General features: G+C 40.9%; 2 protein-coding genes across 4 annotated transcripts in view; one reads left to right on the top strand and one right to left on the bottom strand.

The window, feature by feature from the left end:
- ENTPD5 (ectonucleoside triphosphate diphosphohydrolase 5 (inactive)) overlaps window positions 1-8,941 on the bottom strand; it is a 22,168-nt gene extending 13,227 nt beyond the window's left edge. The window contains exons 1-6 of one of the 3 annotated variants that reach the window (XM_040559124.1): window positions 8,812-8,941; window positions 7,914-8,035; window positions 4,744-5,021; window positions 3,586-3,665; window positions 1,446-1,589; window positions 992-1,067 (exon numbers count right to left, since the gene is read on the bottom strand). In XM_040559124.1, the coding sequence (XP_040415058.1) occupies window positions 992-1,067; window positions 1,446-1,589; window positions 3,586-3,665; window positions 4,744-5,005 (562 nt within the window). In that variant the 5' untranslated portion in view covers window positions 5,006-5,021; window positions 7,914-8,035; window positions 8,812-8,941. Of the gene's footprint in view, window positions 1-991; window positions 1,068-1,445; window positions 1,590-3,585; window positions 3,666-4,743; window positions 5,022-7,913; window positions 8,649-8,811 lie in introns of those variants that run through there. The other 2 variants (XM_040559122.1, XM_040559123.1) reach the window with 2 other exon arrangements.
- BBOF1 (basal body orientation factor 1) lies at window positions 8,936-18,234 on the top strand. Its single transcript, XM_040559116.1, has 10 exons — window positions 8,936-9,220; window positions 10,161-10,226; window positions 10,990-11,133; window positions 12,039-12,119; window positions 12,505-12,575; window positions 12,999-13,143; window positions 13,563-14,062; window positions 15,424-15,528; window positions 17,176-17,244; window positions 17,801-18,234. The coding sequence occupies exons 1-10, from the start codon at window positions 8,936-8,938 to the stop codon at window positions 17,907-17,909; spliced, it is 1,575 nt and encodes a 524-aa protein (XP_040415050.1). The 3' UTR covers window positions 17,910-18,234.

Genomic DNA, 18,234 nt, shown 5'->3' with positions numbered 1-18,234 from the left:
CATTGGTCCTGCTCCCTGCTAATGCCCCACTTCTCCCTGATACACACTTCATCTGTTAATCCTAGTGGCATACTGTGCATTACACCATGCTTCATCCAATACTTGCAGACTTTTATGTTCCTCCTCTTTTTCTCTTGGCCCATATGGACAGATTTTGCTCTTTAATCTTTCTCCATGTGTTGGTTGGTTAAGCTTCATGATAATTCTTTCTACTTTCTCTGAACACCTTCCAACTGGCAATATATCTGCCATAACGAAGTGTTCAGAACTGAATGTAACATCACAGATGGCTCTTATCAGACATCCATACAGAATTATTACCTGACTGTTCTCCAAGGTACTAAAACTGGATATGTAGCCAAAATGCAACATTGGCCTGTTCTGCACTGCAAATTCATTTACTAATTATCACTCACTCCAAGCCTAAAACTTTTCTTGTATTTTAGATTATTTCCTTTGTTACTTTATTAGCTGCATTTTTACAATCTGATTTATTTTTATTATTATAATTCTATCACCTATTTAGATTTCTATTTTTTTAATACTTGGCAATTGTCCTTCATTCTTCTCTAATAGTCACAATGCTTCCAACCTTACCTCAAAATTGATGAGATAATTGTAACAGATTATTTTTAATGCTGACATTGCAAAATTTACTAGGCGCTTTCCATAAGCTTCCTAGCTTGCTGATATCCATCATGTAATCTTTCAGAAGTGGACCACAGTGACCACAAACAGGCTTCCACTGGTTAGCCTGCATACTTATTCTGAAGATGAGGTTCTGAACTGGAACCTTAGAAGGTTTTGGAGGAACCTTCACCTAGCTAACTCATAAACCTCTGTGTGTGGGGCTAGAAACCTTTTCTTCTTTCCCCCAGTTTAGGTGACCATTTATCTCTCCCTCTCACATTCATATGATCTTTCTCTTGCTTGCTCTTGCTCTCTCCCCCATTCCTCTTTGCTTTCACTTTTTCCTCCTTCTAAAACGTACCTTCATAAGAACCATCCATGATGCTAACACTGTTCTCTGGAACAAGAAATGGTGATTCCTCAAAGACTTCTTTCACCTGAAGAAAGAAATAATGATTCAGTGCCTTGGTCTGAAGAGTCTTTTTCTGCTCTGACAGTGACAGAAAGTTTTCTTTTTCGCAGCAGTAGAAAATAAGACAGGAGCGTGTGGTAGACAAAATTCTTCCTCTTCCAAGGGCCAGTAAAGAAAGAAACAAGTATCCTAGGTCTGTCTCCCCATGCCTCCTATCCACATCAAAGCAAAAGGATTTCAGAACTATATAAGAAAGCATGAAACTCACAGACTTTACAGACTGTCACAGGATTAGTCACTTTTCATAGCTGAAATTTGCTGATGGTAAACAGACTGGAGGACTGAGGCATGAAAGATGAAACAGGGAGAGCAATACTATTGCACCAAGAGACCTTAGTATTACCTCTAAAAGTAGAGCCTGAGCCTTCTCCTCTGACAGTAAACGCAGTCCAGCTGTGGCTTTTAACACTACCGGGGTCTTCTTCCAGAGATGAGGAGGCACAGCATCTATGGCCATGTCCAGCAATCTTTTGACAGTTTCAGCACCCTATAAGGAAAAAGAAGTTGTTTTACTTACAGTTTCCTCCTACAGGCCATCAGAAAATGACCCTCCCAATTCCCCCTCAAAACTAGTAAAACCAGTATTCAGTAGTAGAAAATATCTCACCCACAACCAAAAGAAGCATGAAAACTGTGCTAGGCATCTCAAACAAGGAGAGGAATATCTGCATTTTAAGGTCATATATATTCAGAGATGGAATTGAATTTGTTTGCGGAAAGTATTTCTTGAGAGGATGGAGGGAGGCAAGGGAACTGAGTACCCGACAAACCTAGACATCTTGCAGTATGATGAAACTAAATGGTGCAATTGCTGACTGAAGCTGCAAAAATCAGGGGGAATGTCTGTACATTTCGGTAAATGCAATATAAGAATTCCAAGTGAGCCCACAGAAAGTAGTTTAATTATAATGACAGCTGTAAAGAGGTTACCACATGAGGCACAGGCATCACTACTGGCCTCCTAATTAGTTACACTGCTCTAATAATTACAGTTTGGCATTAGCAATAAACACCGTCCCGTGAAATTTCTAGAAATGTCTTTTGGGGAAGATATTTCTCCTCTCCTACCCAATAAACAAGACAATTTAGTGAAATCATGGGAGATTCATCAAAATTAAAAAAAATAAAAATCTCAAAGCCATTCACTCTTTCCTAACATTTTGCACTCAAATTCCTGCAGCACTGAATGCAGCTAAGAAAACTGAGAAACCTGCAGCTCTCCCTAAGCTAACCCCCAGCTCTGAGACTGCTAAAGCACACAAGGGACAGGATCTAATCTATCACTTCCCTGACACCTCCTTTAGCTTGTGAAGGAGCTTGCTGTCAGCACAGGGGATCTGGAAAATGGCAACTTAGTTCAGGACTGGCCCTGTGTATCACAACAGGATTCTTTTAGCTCTTTTTGTCTTGCCGGTCATTTCTGACTCCTGATCCAATGGAGTGGCCTGGAACAAGTGTATTGAATTCACAACCATTCACATTGAAAATAAAGAGGGCTGCACCTAACTTAAATTTCTTATTACAATTCTAAATTAATATACTAATTAAGACATCTGATTGTGGAAGATGGAACTGTCCAGCTGTGTTTTGAAAAGTTCCACACATGAACAAGATAATAAAAGTCCTAAGGCAGTAGAACAGTAACTGCCCATAGCAAAATCATTATTCAGCTAAAATGGTGATCAAATACCTGAACTGATCATGAATGAATTGAGTCCTACATATCACTGTGCAATGGCTTCCAAGATAACAGCTAAGAATCAAAACAAACAAATTAGTGAAAGTCTGGTGACAGGGGCAGAGAATACACTTTGAAAAATATGAAGGCCTGACTTAACCAGCTAATTGCATTTTGACTCTTACCCTTCTCCCTAACTGATTAACAAAAAATAACTTCTGTAAATACAACTATATACACAAAAAGTTAAACATTTTCAGCAGTCAGAGAAAATAATCCTATTTGCTAGTCAGTATAACAAGACTAAAAATGAAAAACCCAACAGTACTAACCTCTCAAAGAAATCAAAACAAGATATACCCATTTTGAAAAGTGACTAGCACTGAAAACTTCAACCAAAAGTAAAAACTGAGAAAATTATTAGTATATGAGACAGGAATATATGTTTACTTGTATTTGGGGTAGCTATAGGGGAAATAAATACTGAAAATGGATGCTGCTAGAACCAAAAATAACTATCTCTTTGAAATTCTCAAAGGCATACAGTCTAGTTAGATCTAGCATTTAAGCAATTAAGCAAGCCATCATTCCACTGATGAAATATGTAAAGTAACAGCTCCCATTTCACTGTTTAAGAATTAATTCACAGAAGTAGAGCAATAGATTTAGAGAGACAGCAGAGAGACCTTTACACTTTTTCTTGACTCCCAGCAATTACAATTAGCAATATTTGAACTGCTTGATAGAGTCCAGCTGACGTTAGTAGAAGCAAGATCAGCTCACAGGGATTGAGGGAGAGCCTTACCTTTTCAGGCTGATCAGCATAGGCAGAAAGGCCTGGCTTCACAGACTCAAAGATCTCTCCTTCCAGCTCTGGAAGGTTTTCTGCACAAATGAAACATTACACAAAGCAGTCAACAACTCAAATCTTTTTCTTTAGCTTGGTTGTCTTCAACATTGGTAAAGTGACTATCCTTGATTTCCTTTGCAAATACTATTTCCTTCCCAAAACAAACACTGCTCCTTCATTTCACAAACATATCTAACAGAACACTACCCTTACATCTTCCACATTCACGAACAATTTATTATGAACACATTGTTATAATTAGAAGTTATAATTCTATGTTAACACATTGTTCTAATTAGAATGTTGCCCAGAGAAATTGTGAATGCCCCATCCCTGGAAGTGTTTAAGGCCAGGCTGGATGGGGCTTTGAGTAACCCGGTCTAGTGGAAGGTGTCCTGCCCGTGGCAGGGGGGTTGGAACTAGATGGTCTTCTAAGGTCCCTTCTAAACCATTCTATAATTCTCTGGTAAGTATGTTCATTTTGCATTTGTGAACCAGAAATTATAGCAATGTAGTATGACTATTGCCTAATCCTAATGAAATTTCTTTCCCTTTCCGCCTCCAAGCTAATTGTGAAATATTAATTCTTATTAAGGCACATACAGTCAGCTCCTGACTGTCCTGAAGTGATTAATCCAGCTCACAAACACAGGGACAGCTGAACAGAGCTGATTGGCCTCAGGCATTTGGCTGCAAAGCCAAACAAACGTGACCATTGCTCCCAGAGCAGCTTGGGTCTAAAAGCTATCCCCGAGTATTGTGTACGACAAGTCAGGGTGAGTCCCTGAGACCTGGACATTGTACCAGCCCTTCCCAGCTAACACTGAACTCATGTGAAGCCACACAGGTACTACGTGTGGCCCTGAAGGGCTTGTTGGCAGTCTCACCACTAGCCTTTAACCACTGCAAATTCGCTGACTCACTGTCCCCAAGCTAATTCACCCTCTTGAGGGCTGCTACACGTGCAGCCAGCTCGAGTACCTCTGCACCCTTGGTGGTTATAGCTCTTTAATTTAATGATTTTAATTTGCTATAAAATATGACGTATACAGATATGTAAAATTTAAGTACTCCTTGATATAATTCAAGGTGCAGACTGACAGAGGGTCTTACCTGGGCTCTTCTGCACAAAGGTGTAAATATGAATCCGTGTTCCAGTGCTTCCTGCGTCAAACATTATGCCATAAAAAGTGTTGGCCTTTGCATTTATAGGGCACACATTAGGTGGAAAGAGATCCTGGAACCACATCACTCTGTTTGAATGGGAAAGAACAAAGGAAAAAGAAGAAAACACCAGTGCTAGAAGGATGGAGAGTCTGGAAGATGCCATCCTGCCAGATCCACTTGAGGCAGTCAAGCATGGATCAGCAATCATAGAGCTGGAGTAGTTCCTGTAAAGAAAAAAAAAAAAAAAAAGGAACAAAAATTACCAAGAGCCCTCTCCTAACAAAGTCTGTAGAAAAAGTTCTGTCTGTACACATATATTTTGCCCTTTGGAAAGAAAAATGCTTTTCAGCACTTCATCCAACAGATGTTACTTACTGTATTTTGGTGCTACAATTGCATGTAAGTGATTTGTTCTTTCAGAGAAAAGGTTTCTCCACTTCCCAAATGCAGAAGAGTCAAAGTAATCCTCCCACCTCGTATTTCTAGTTCTCACTTTACTTATACAATTTTTTAACTTGGCTTGAAGTTTCTTAATATTTACAGCCCCCAGAAACTCCCAAAAGCCCAAACGTTATCTGAACAGAAGTATCATGAAAGAAAAGCTCAGGGCAGAACCCCTTTGCCCTAACATCTACACGCATGAGACGCCGTGGCAGAACACAAGTGTTATTCAGACAAACAAAGAGAATTTCATCTCAGGCTATGAACAGCTGCTGGGAGAGATCAGCGCATGGAGCGAGAGCATATCCTTCCAGCAGCATCCTGGTCCCCAGGAAAAGCCTGTGCTGCACAAGAGGGACTGATCTGTGATGCGCACCTCGGCTCTGCATCTCAGTATTTTTCATACTTCTCATTTCTGCCTTCATTTTGTTTACTCATTGTTTTCTTCTGACACAGTTTTCATTCTCAGAATTAGAAAACAACAACCTAACTCACTCTGATGCCTGGACCAGTTGCCCTGAACACTCAGGTTACTTAGATAGCTTCTAACATCAGCTTCTAGTAAGGTGCATGACACAGTACTGGATATCCAGATACAACAACTATTCCTCCTTTCTGTTAACATGCAACTCTTTGCATATACTTTTACTACGAAATGCTAACAAAGGAAAGACATGGGCACAAAAACGATAGGGCTCATCATTCACCCAGTTAAACAGGGGGGGTTGCATATTAGCAGCAGAAATGAGCATATGGCCAGATGCCCCACCTTGTGCCATATCACCTGCACTGACATCCACCCAGGGCGTTCAGCACACAGAGGGTGCAAACAGCCCATCAGACACGGGCTTACCCCTCCACTTGCCCACAGTGCTGAATATTCTACCTCGTAAGCCTGTTCATCTACTTCTAGTCCTAACATTCAATTATCTTTTAGTGACCTGTTCGGCCCCACTATGTTCATTCTCTCAACATCTTTCTTTCCAACTTCTATCGTGTAATTATCCATTCCTAATCCTAACCTCTCTCCTTTCCTTTCTATGTGAATTTTATGTAACCTCTGTTTCCATACACCTTTCACCCATGCCCAGTGAACTTAACTTACCCTCCCTCCCAAGTCAGCCCTTATACAACTTCCATTATTTCAACCCTTCACCTTTGTCCCTAATTACAGCAAAATGAGATTAACTTTTACCCATTCTCACTAAACACGCCACACTGGGTCATTCTGTGAGTGCCTTTCTAACTCAGTCAAGCGTTCAGCTATCTCTGGAGCAAAGAAAACGCCCAGCCCGTTGCAGAAGGGTAACCTTGCTTATCTTCTGTGACCTTTAGTTGAGTCCTCCCTTTCCTAGCAGAGGCATAGAGGCATGTGCAGGAGCACTGACTCTCGATCCACTCTGCCTTACACACACATTGTGAGAAGTGATTTTATCATTCCACAAACGTGCAGCAGCCCTGGCCATCAACTGCAACTGGTCATAGTTTCTAAAGCATCTGCATTTTATGCAGTAATAACTAAGAAGTTAGTTCCAACCTGTAAAAACTTTAACTGCTGTCCTGAACAGAGTTCATGGAAAGTGCTGAGCTGTCTGGCAGCTTCATAGCTAGGGATTTGACTACGACGCAGCTGGAATTACCCACATTTGCTACATCACAGTAAGGAGGTCTGCTGAAAATCCAAGAAGCTGCATCACTTAACAGAACATGAAGCTGCGTGAATGAGTACTACCTTAGCTGGTCAGGAGAGTTGTTGTTATGCAATGTAAGTATTTTGTTTACTGAACAATCACAAATAAAACCTGAGCACCTGCCTTAAGAACAAACTCCAGAGTCTTGTTACAGACAGCACATGTGACACTTACATAAGCCTCACAATCTCGGTTGATCCGAAAATATCCAACCAACTGCCATCATTAACACAAGCTTTTCTTGCCAGATATCCTAATAGATGAGTCTTAGTCTCCCTAAACTCTAAATTCACTAAAATTAACTTCTGTATCCCTTCTCAGCCATCCACCACCATTTCACACTTCCCATTCTCTACTTCTCCCCTGAATTCATCTTTCTTTCCACCTTTATCCACCCAAGTACAAAAACAGCAAACAACAATAACAAAAACAAACAAACAAACAAAAAAACAAAGCTTAAGGTCCCCTCTCTCATTAAGAATGAAAAAAGTACATTGGGCCTCTTTGATGAGAGTTTCAGGCCACTTACTAAAGAGCATTAGCAAACCAGTGCCCACAAGAAGCACAAGTGTAGAAAAGGAGAGTAAGAAGTCAGGGACGGCAGAGGGAAATGGGCAGAGCACAACAGAAACGGCAATGGAAAATGTGAAAAGAGAAGGTCAGAAGAAAGAACAGAGGAAAAAATTTAGGGTGGAGGTAGAGAAGAGGTAGAGATTAGTTACTGAGAAAGAAGAGTACTATTTCCAAGAAAGTTTCTCTCAAAAAAAATATAAAATCCTAGCCGCTATCAGAATACAACAGGAAGGATGAAATGAGGAACAGAGAGGAGAATACAGGCTAACAGTGATATGAGGGCAAGTTCATTAATACCAGCAAACAGCTCAGTGGGTAAAACAGATGGATTATCACCAACAGGCTCTGATTGCCGCCCACATCGAGGAGCAGTAACAATCACTGTCAGCAGTAAATACGTTAGGCGCGCACCTGGAGCTGGACGAAGGCAGCAACAGCTACTCCTGTTCAGAGAGATCCTATTGAGAACCGCTTCGGAGCGCCGAGGCTGCGGACGCTGCGCCTGCCCCTCTTCTCTTCGCCTTGGCTTTCAGCTAGGAGGGGCGGACTGCGTTATCAGGCAGATCGGGAGGGCACGGAGGCACATAAAACTGCAGGCAAATTGCTTTACACGAACTTGAGCTTATCGTTACTCAACACCGGCAGCGAAACACGCTCCGGTAGGTGCACGGGGCGCGTTTCAAGAAGTTGAAAGTTAACCGAGCGCGGCGGGGTGGTAAAACATTTACACAGCCAGCGGGGGGACAGCGCTGACGGGAGTCCGGCGGCGCCAGGTAGACGCGTTAGGGGTTACACGGGTTAATAACGCTCATCGCCAGCACACACAGGTGTGTGCCTGTCAGCGACTTCAGAGACTACACGGCGAAGTCAAAGCGCTGCCCGTATAAAGACGTGGGGCTTTAAAGATCCCCAAATGCTCGGGTGCTACACAGCGACAAGACTGCCAGCACGAACAGGAGGCAAGACGCCTAAACCCAAGCTCCTTAACCAAGAGAAGCGACAGCGGTGCCGTAACACTAACAAACCACCTCAGGACCGCACGCCGCGACCCGGTGCGGCCACCACACCCCACCCCGGTAACGACGCCGGCTCCCCCCCTCCCTGCAGCACCCCGCAGCGGGGACGAGCCCCCTGAGGGGAGGGCAGGGCAGGGCAGGGCAGTACCGGGGGCGCGGGCTCCCCCCGCCAGCCAGCGGCAGCCGCCCGCCGTTACCTGCCCGCCCCGGGCCGTTGGGAGCGGGCGCGGTTACCGTGGCAACGCGGCACTGTCACTCTCCCCCCCCCCCCCTCCGCCCTGCCGGGGGCTCACCGCTCGCTCGGGGCGCCGGCGGCGCCACATCCCGCCGGCGGCGGCGCGCGCGTCACGCCGTCGCGCGAGTAGGGCGTCACGGGCCGGTCGCCGCGGCAACGAGGCCGCGGGGGTAGGAGTCAAGATGGCGGCCGGGCGGCCGGCGCCGAGCCCAAGCGGCTCGTCCTGCTCCCGAGCCTCGGCTGTGGCGGCCGGGGAGCGGGAAGAGGAGGAGGCGGCCGCCGCTGAGGCGTTGCCGTGGGAGGTTCGGCTGGCGGCCGCCGAGGCGTCCCGCGTTGAATACCGCGCGGCGTCCCGCCTGCTGGCCGGGAGCAACGCGGAGCTGCTGTGGCGGCAGCGGCGCCTGGAGAAGGAGGCGATGGCCGCGCAGGGCGGCCTGGCCAGGCAGGGCCAGGAGAAGGCGCAGGAGGTGCGGGAGGGCGAGCCCCTCGGCGGGGCCCTGCCCGCTCAGCCCCCGGGCACCGGGCGCGTAAAGCTGTGAGGAGAGGCTGAAGCGCTCCCGCGGCTTGAGGAAGAGGCAGCTGAGGGGCTCCTGCCGTCTTCAGCCTCCTGGAGGAGGGCTTAGAGGAAATAAAACCCAAAAAGGTTTAAAAAAAGGGCTTAGAGGACATAAACCCCAAATCTGCTCAGAGTGCAGTGAAAAAATAAGCGCTACACTGGTGACCTCTATCGCAGGCTGTTGCACTTGAATCCCGTGCCTGCTTTTCTAAAGCCAAGTACCAAGCAAAAAAGAGCAAACCCTTTCTTCAGTTAAAATAAGAAACTGAAAATAAATATTTATTTTAAATGCCCTGTTAAATTTTATTTAAATGCCCTGTGTATTGAATAAGAAGACACAAATCTCTGATCCCCAAGACGGTGGTGGGATTCAATGACAGGAAACGATATTCTTGCTCACAGTCCATGGTTTTCTTTCTTCCTGCATCTGTCATGGAAGCCCTTATTCAATGCCTTTTCCAGTTGCCTGATATTTTCTGTCTATCTTTTTTCCCCTTTTCTGAACTGCTTCTCTTAATACTGTACCACTATCCAAAATGATAAGGAAGAAAATCCTTTGTCCGGATAGTTTTAATTCTTTATTAGACTTGCAGATCTCTTCATATCTACTACAGGTATTTTTACAGTTTAGGCTTGCATTATCTCCCATGCTTAACACAAATCACGAGTGATTGTTTCACTCCCCAGTTTTAAAGGTGGTTTAATTGGCCTGAACGCTGCAAGTGAGGGACCTTCTTTACTTTCTGGCATCTTCTCATAATTTAAGTTTGAAGAGAAGAATACAACTAGGTTACTGTTCTCTCTCCCCCACCCTCCCCCCAGTTATTGTTTCTTAATTTCTGTTTTCACAGATCGAGAAACTGAAGAAGGAGCTGGTTGATTTGAAACAGCAAGCACAAGAAGAGAACAAGAAACTGGTGAATGAGCTTTTTGTCCTCAGAACAGTGGGATCCTCTGGGCAGGCTGAACAGTAGTTTTGATTTAGCGTGAGGAACAAGCTAGGACAGCAAACTGTTGCAGGTTTTGGTACAAGAATCGTGCATGAAAAAAGAACTTGAAAAAACAGTGCTGATGTGGGAATTATCCCATGACTCTCTAGTATTATTTCAGATAATAGTAGGAATATTTTATAGCATCTGAAATAGTAATAGGAACCAGCTGGGTAATGGTGAGGCCAGAGAGACAGCACAAATGTTTCATTTTTACTAAGCTAAGCTAACCAATAACTAATTTGAATTCTTTTATAGTTATCCTTCATTCATTGCTATTGAACCAAAAAATCTTAAAAAGAACAAAGAAAATTATTATTTGTTAATCTGTCTTAAATAAGTAACAGACCTGTGCTCATATCCACTTCAAGCCAGTATAATAACCCATGAAGAAGACTCCACAAGGAACTGTCTCCCATCCTTAGATTATAAAGAGCAAAATAGGATATAAACAATGTTATAGATGTTGCTTTAAAGTAACCATTCATTTCTAGTTTTTTTATTTCATTGGAGAGTAGCTTTTATTGAGTTTGCAGCATTTCTTCTAATGCTGAATTCCTTGTTGTTTTTAAAACACTGCAGCTCAGTGTAATTTCAGACGTTCAGTCCTGTGTGCTCTGTGTTTTATATGACAATATTTAGTGATTAACTTCCCTCATTTTGCTTACTTTTTATTATTTCCAATTTGCAGGCAGACTATTATGCCCAACAAATAAAAGAACTGGAAGAGAAATTTCATAAAAAAGTTGGAGAAATTGGCCAAATTCAATCAGAACTGAAATTAATAAAGGAATTTTGCAGGGAGAGAGCGGCTATGGAGAAAGAACTGGAAGATGTAAGTTTGTCATAAACGCAGGTTTGCAATACTTAATTAAAAAGCAGCCTTTCTGTCTGCATGGCAACCCAGAGTTTGGGAGTGGAGGAGAAAAGACATGGCTGACCTACTGTTTTTTTTTCCTTGAAGCACAGTTTACATAGCCTGAGCAAAAGCACAAGGTTTATAAAATGCAAGTTCTGTAGCCAGAACTCACTTCTGTAATGGGCCAATGCTGTAGGTTTGTTTTTACATTTTTATTTATTTTAAACAAAATTTACATAGAATCATACAAACATGGATGGACTAGAGGATTTAGTACACACTTTGGATCTATAATATGCTTTTTAAATAGTGGTATTAACTGTAAAATGTTTCAGCTTTGATAAAAAGCATCTCAGCTGGGTGATGGCATGAAAAAGGTGCCTCAAGCAACGTAAGTGTCTCAGTGATTCAGCTTGCCTGAGTTTTTTTTCAACTACAAGAAGTGTCTTGGAAACAAAACAAATGCTTGCTCAACAGCATTTAGATTATTAATATATATCTGCTTTTAAGCTAAGACACTAACTACAGTTAGTCATGCATTTTTCAAAGGATGCTTGAGGTGTTGGATTTTGAATGAGCTTGATGACTGAATGAATAGACAAGGTAAAGTAGATTTCTAAAACCAAGCATTAAACAGAGTGATGGAGCATGTGTGAATGACTGTCAGTGATGTGAAAATACAGGCAAAGGTGAGCTTTGAAGAGGAAGCAAAACAGTAATAAAAGTCAGATTAAGTGAATTTTAGAGATTGTGTGAAGATTTGATGAAGACTGAGTAGTGCCAGGAAAGACTACCAAGTACTTCCTTGAAGAATTGCATACGCTTAGTTATAAGGCTTAAATTAATTTCCATTATTACAGAGATTTAATTTTTTATCACAGTTCAAAAAGAGTATGAAGATCTCAGACAGGAGACATCAGGAAGCGCTTGTGAGACTGGAGAAGAGGTTCCTTGAAGAGAAGGTAAAGGCTGACAGGCAATTAAACTTTTATTAGAAAAAAATGATTTCTCCCACTGACTACTCTGGCTTCTATAATTCTGACAGTTCTTTACTCAGCATTTTACAGATTCCTACATCAACAAAAGTATGATGACTGGGTTGGAGGCTAGGTGCTTTTTAAGGAAGGACATGGGATGTCAGGATCCCAGAGAGGCCTTATTCTCCAATTCTGTCAGGAATGTCAGTGCCCTTGGGAGTTCATTCAAATTATTATTATTTCTTTTTTCTTAGCAAGAAGTTGCATGAGCTGAAAACTGGAGATGATTTTAGAATTTACACTGTATTAGGTTTTAACTTCAGTACCACAGTTCTCGTGCAAAATTTAAACAGGCTTTTCTTCCTTTCAGAAAAGACTGGAAGAAGATGCTGAGAAGAAGCTGGTAATGATGACAGAGACTGCCCAGTGTGAGGCTGTTTTGTAAGATACACTTGCTTTTCATGTTTTCTGTTTTACTAACCCATTTTAGTGGTGTGTTTTAAAGAACTAGTTGCCCATCTTACTGTGTGGCCTTTGAAAGGCAAAATCAGTTATGACCTAAGCTGTTTGCTCTATTTTAAATGTCAAGATGATGGCAGCACTTACACAAACTATAAAACTCTTGCTGGGTCTAGGGGAGGTCTGGAGGTAATAATCACAATCACACTACTTTTTTCTCATTCTCCCTGTCCGAATGTAGGACTAGTAATAAACCTAAGAAAACTTTGTACAGACCCATGATTTTACAGCTTATTTTAATTTTACAGCTTAACTCTGAAATTAGGACACTGAAATATTGATTTTCATGTAAAAAACACGAAAGGTTGTGATTAAAGCTCTTGGATTTTATTTCCCTTTTTCCAGGCAGCTGAACAGCACTGGGAGACAGGTGTTTAAGGAGAACATTCGTCTTCATGGTGCTTTCTCTTACAATCTGAAAGAGAATATGGAATTGCAGAAAATGAAACAGAAGTTAGAGGAGGACAAAACTCTTCTGTTACTGGAGAAGGTTTCTGCTCTGGTTTTAATTCTGTTTCATTTCCCCCCCAGGAAGGGGTCCCTGAAGTTCTGGAAATAGATGTAAGTGTACTGAGACTAATTTCTCCCTAGTCAGATCCCTCTGCAGCTATTGAGTTTCAGAGTTGTCTGAAGAAAGCTCTTATTCTCTCTTAATTACAGAGGAGAAATAAGGAAGGATTTCCTACGATAGCCCACTGAGAATAGGTCTCTATGTAGTGTACACTACATGCCAAGCCTTCTTTATCTGGCTTCTCCTGTAAACAAAAACCTGACCCCAGAGAAGTATTCTCTCTCTGGTGTGATGGTGCCAGCATGTTTTACTACATCGTCAGTGCTGGGGAAAAAGGAAACCTCCAGATTTGGTGTGAGTGAAACAAAAGCCCAAAAAATTTCATCTTACCCTTTTAGGAAACCAGCGAGGGTTTGATTCGAAAAAAGATCCTACAGATCAACCATCAGAAAGCACAGATTAGAGATCTGCAGTGTAAAGTGGAAAAACTGGAGATGGCCTTATCTCACATGACCAGAGAATTTGAGACAGAGACTAAAAAAACACAGCATCAAGCACGGATAGAAAACCAGGCAAGCATGGTGGAGATCAAGAAACTGCAGCAATTACTAGAAATGAAGGACCAGGAGATGAATCGAGTGAAGAAACTAGCCCGGAATATCTTAAATGAGAGGACTGAGGTGGAAAGGTTCTTCCTAGATGCTCTGGAACATGTGAAGCAGGAGATCATAGCCAGTAGAAAGCACTATTATGAAAAGGCACGGGCTGCCTATTACAGAAAAATGATGGAGGCATGTGCAGGGACCAAAGAATTTCCCAAAGTCAAAACATTCAAAGGCAACGTAAACAGCACAAACAGTGTGTATAGAGACCTAGAGGAAGCAGAGAAATGCTACTGGTATTTTAACATAAAAAAACAATATCTTTCTAGCACACCTTAAAAAAAAGAAACGTGTGATGATATTGTCTAGATTTGAAATGTTTGTGGAGACTGCTGTAGTGAGAATAACTGTATGAGGTCAATTAGTAATGACTTTGTGGGCACCTAATCTCACTTTTTGATCATTATTTCTGTGGATGAAATTCAAGATAAGCTCAAAAGAGTACTTTTCATATTCTGCCATGTGCTGTGGAATTACATGTGGAATTTCCAGTATAGATGCATTTCTGTAGCTTCTTTTTTTTTTATAATTATTGTAGCATCTCTGTTTTTTGGGGGTTGTGCAGGCATTGTTCTTCTGGCATTGCTCTTTTGCTTTTCATTCACTCCGATGACCTGAAAACATTGGAGCCTAAAAATTACAATTAACATCTTAGGAGCCCTTTACTGTGCTGCTGATCATTTTAACAGAAGCAACCAGTAGATGGCAAATAGTCTTTATTCAAGGCTGTCCATATGCCAGAAGCCTCTGCTTTGCATTGTGATTTCAAAGGATGTTTTCCTCAAGCTTCACAATTAATCTAAAAATTAAGCTGTTACATGAAATATACAGTGACATATCATAGCCAAGATCATATACAGTATAGTACCAATTGACAGGATTACATTTTAAAATTAATAAACCAAAATCTGATTTATAAGTGTAAATCTCTCAGAATTTGCGTTAGGGTGCACCTTAGTTTAAACTGTGGCTACACATGCCACAGTGGCCAGTTTTACAGGTATCTAACCTGCCAGCAATCTGCACCTACAAACTGCAGCAGTATCCATAGATTTTAAGACATAGAGCTTAAAGTCCAGCATAGCTGCAGTTTGCATCCATCTTTGGTGAGAGATCAGAATTATACTATTCCCAAATAAAAAGCTTAGTATTCATCAGCCATTGGTTAACTCAGTGACATGTAATCAATTGGAATGCTCCATTCAGGTTGCCTTATCTCAAAAATGACAAAAAAGAAACACCGAGAAATCAAAAATCAGATGTGAAAGTATTTACAGGACACATCCCTGTGTAGAGAAAAGAAAGGGGGGGGGAACACAACTGGAACTGAGAATATATATTTAGCTTCTTATGTTTGAACAGTGAAAGAAGCAAGGGAAGGGAAATGTGCTTGAAATGAATATGTTTATGTCTAGTTTAGAGAGCCATATGTTTAGAAGTTGGAAAGACAGTACTGATTTATTTTCTGAATTTACATGCTATGAATAGCTGAACAAGAGCAATACAGAGATAAGAGTTTAAAGCCCTTTTTACACATAGAGTCCATGAGAAATATGCCTCTTCTCCTAATGCATTGATCTTTTTCTGTGTTTTTCAGGGATAAAGTACAGTTTGAAAAAGTGGATATCAGTGAGTTGACATGGGAACAAAAAGAACGTGTTCTGAGATTACTTTTTGCCAAAATGAATGGCGCAAATCCATGGTAATACTCTGTTTCTTCAGTAGGGAAATTCAGAGCTTTCCCTGTTACTAAAGCTTGGCTGATAAACTCCAGAGTAAGGGATTCCAGGAGGCTCTGCATCTAGCATAAGATCTAGCTGTGTGGCTTGGTGTGAAATACTGTAGCCTTACGAAAAAGGTGATTTATACAAATTTCGGACAGGCACCAGACTATACTGCTAGATCTTTGTGTGTAGTATCAAAAGAAAAGCAAGTGGAAATAAACTTTTGATAGTACTGAGGAAGACAGAATTATTTTTGTTCAGTGCAGTGGGATTAATTTTGTTCAGTCATTAATGAAATCCTATCCATTTTTATCAGACAAGTAGATAATGCATGTTGTGACAATACCACTCCCCGCATATATTTCCTTTTAATAAGAAAACCATAAAGCAGTCTGCCCAGTATTACAAAATACAAATATCCACAACCACATTATTGAAAGGGTACTTACCATATGGCTGGTTGCAGTCAGCATAAGAAACCTGGGAGCATGATTTAAAAGATGTCTAAAATATGGTTTACACTGGAAATTCAGAAGTCAAACTGCATTAAATACATTATAAACTGTTAATAGAATTTCTGATGGAATGCATAAGAGTGCCCACAGAAAAATCAAAAATGTTACAAATTTTTATATAGTTCGAGAGCTAAACAGGGTGGAATATCATCTTCTCTATCTTTTAAAATCTTTTAAATTAAATTTAAATTTTATTACATTAATAGAGTTTAACAAATTTGGTTAAAGTTATTACAGCAGGAATAAGAAATGTATAATTAAATGATTAATCCATTAGCTTTTATGGTCCCAGTTTAACTCCTCTTATCAGTATTTGCCAACATACAAAAACACACGTAAAGCTGTATGGTAGGTATGCTTGAGGACTGGGATACAAATACTTCATTTTGATTTATGATTAAAACCATTAATTGTTTTGTTGTTAATTTCAAAGATTTCTATTATAAAATATATTTTGTGTGTGCATTCTAAGTGAGATACTATTCTAATAATATTCTAGGATAAGAGGTTAGAAGTTTTCTTCCACATGTTGTTATTACCTGTTATTTGGAAACATAACATGATATTTATTTACCAATAATTTGTCTACATGTGCTGACAGCCTTTCTTCCTCTAAAAAAAATTTACACACAGTTCTGATATATCTATTAAAAGAATGAATCAGGCCACTGGGAATCAGGAAGGAAATGGACTATCAACTAATATTTTGGTCAGTCTTTGATATCTTCACACTGATAGAAAGGATTATTTAGACCTCTGCTTAATATCAAGCAATAGTCACCCCTGTATTTGTAAAGATAGAGGTGAACTAAACGACAGAAACAGCGCACAGCAGCACTGACCTCTGCCTATGCAATTTCTGCTTGAGTGCTCCTCATTTACTTTTAGTTGTAATGATTTTTCCATAAAATACAAAACTCAGTAGCGAACTGAACTCGTGTTCAATTCACAGTGCTGATTTCAGAGAGTGTACTGCAATAGCTCAAGTGTCCTGGCATTTCTTGCTTGCTGTTCGTTGTAGGAAACCAGGAGTTTGGTGTGGGATTAGAAACCTGGCTGAGCATACATCACCCTTAGATGAGCATAACTTTGTTCATTTCTTCCTTACAGGAAACACAGCAGAGTTCTGGCTACTTCAGCTCCAGCTCCTGCTGATGCTAAAGAAGAAAGTAAAGTTGGGTAAGATGCTAAATTATACTATACTATTTAACAACTCATCAGTGGAAAGCTGTACCAGCAGTGAGATGAAGCAGGTACATCATCAGTGAGCATCTGCAGCTTGATCTAAAAAGGCCTTTCATTAACTAAAAGGCAGATACAAGTTGTATTTCTAGTACATTTAAAATAATCTGATTTAAAAATGTTGGAAATGCAGATAATCAGAAAAGATATTTGCACGCAAGTGAAAGGCTCCTACAAATTTCTAGAACACAGGTGTGGGGAAAACGCAGGGATACTCCTGCGATTCTTCAGACAGCAGGTAAGCTTCGTGATAAAGACTGATGTTGTTATAGAAGTTGGATTTTAGAATTTCTAAAGGAAAGAGATAGTGTGTTTTAGTAAGGCGACAGAAAAGTCAGAATAGCAACGCTGATTAGGAAGAAGAATGAAGGTGATTTGAAAGTGAATGACTGTAGACAGTATTAGAGGCTATTATTTAATATTCCTTTCCCTGGTGTATGAAAGGATGGCAATGTGTTAATGGTGATTTACCTTGAACATTTTACCTTTGCAGCACAGAAAATATTTCTTCCAACCTAATATTTGTTACACAGCAAGCTGAATTATCAGAGTCGTCATCTTCTGCAGTAATCCTTCCACATATTCAGATGTTAACAGAGTAAGGCAGCTGTACACTTTATGTGAACAAGAACAACATCCACAGCAATTACTGACTCATCTGCACTTTTCATTGTGGAAGTCATCTTGTGAGCAAAGCTGCAATTCTAAATCTTCCATCTGCTAATGCTGTTGCTTTGACCACAGATTTAAAATTCACCTGAAATACAACAATTTTCCTCCTCCTTAAAATAAAGATCTTATTCTTTCAAAAGCCAGGAGCTAGGATGACCCTATACATAGCACTAAAGTGGTCAGAACTCTGTGTAGGTGTTGCTGTAATTTGATTGAGATACTTTTTCAGTTAGCAATAAAGTTATGTATATGAAG

Source organism: Cygnus olor, chromosome 5 (assembly GCF_009769625.2).
Source record: "Cygnus olor isolate bCygOlo1 chromosome 5, bCygOlo1.pri.v2, whole genome shotgun sequence".
NCBI classification, from domain to species: Eukaryota; Metazoa; Chordata; class Aves; order Anseriformes; family Anatidae; genus Cygnus; species Cygnus olor.
Note: the sequence above shows the minus strand (reverse complement) of the source record. Positions and strands in the feature narration are given on the sequence as shown.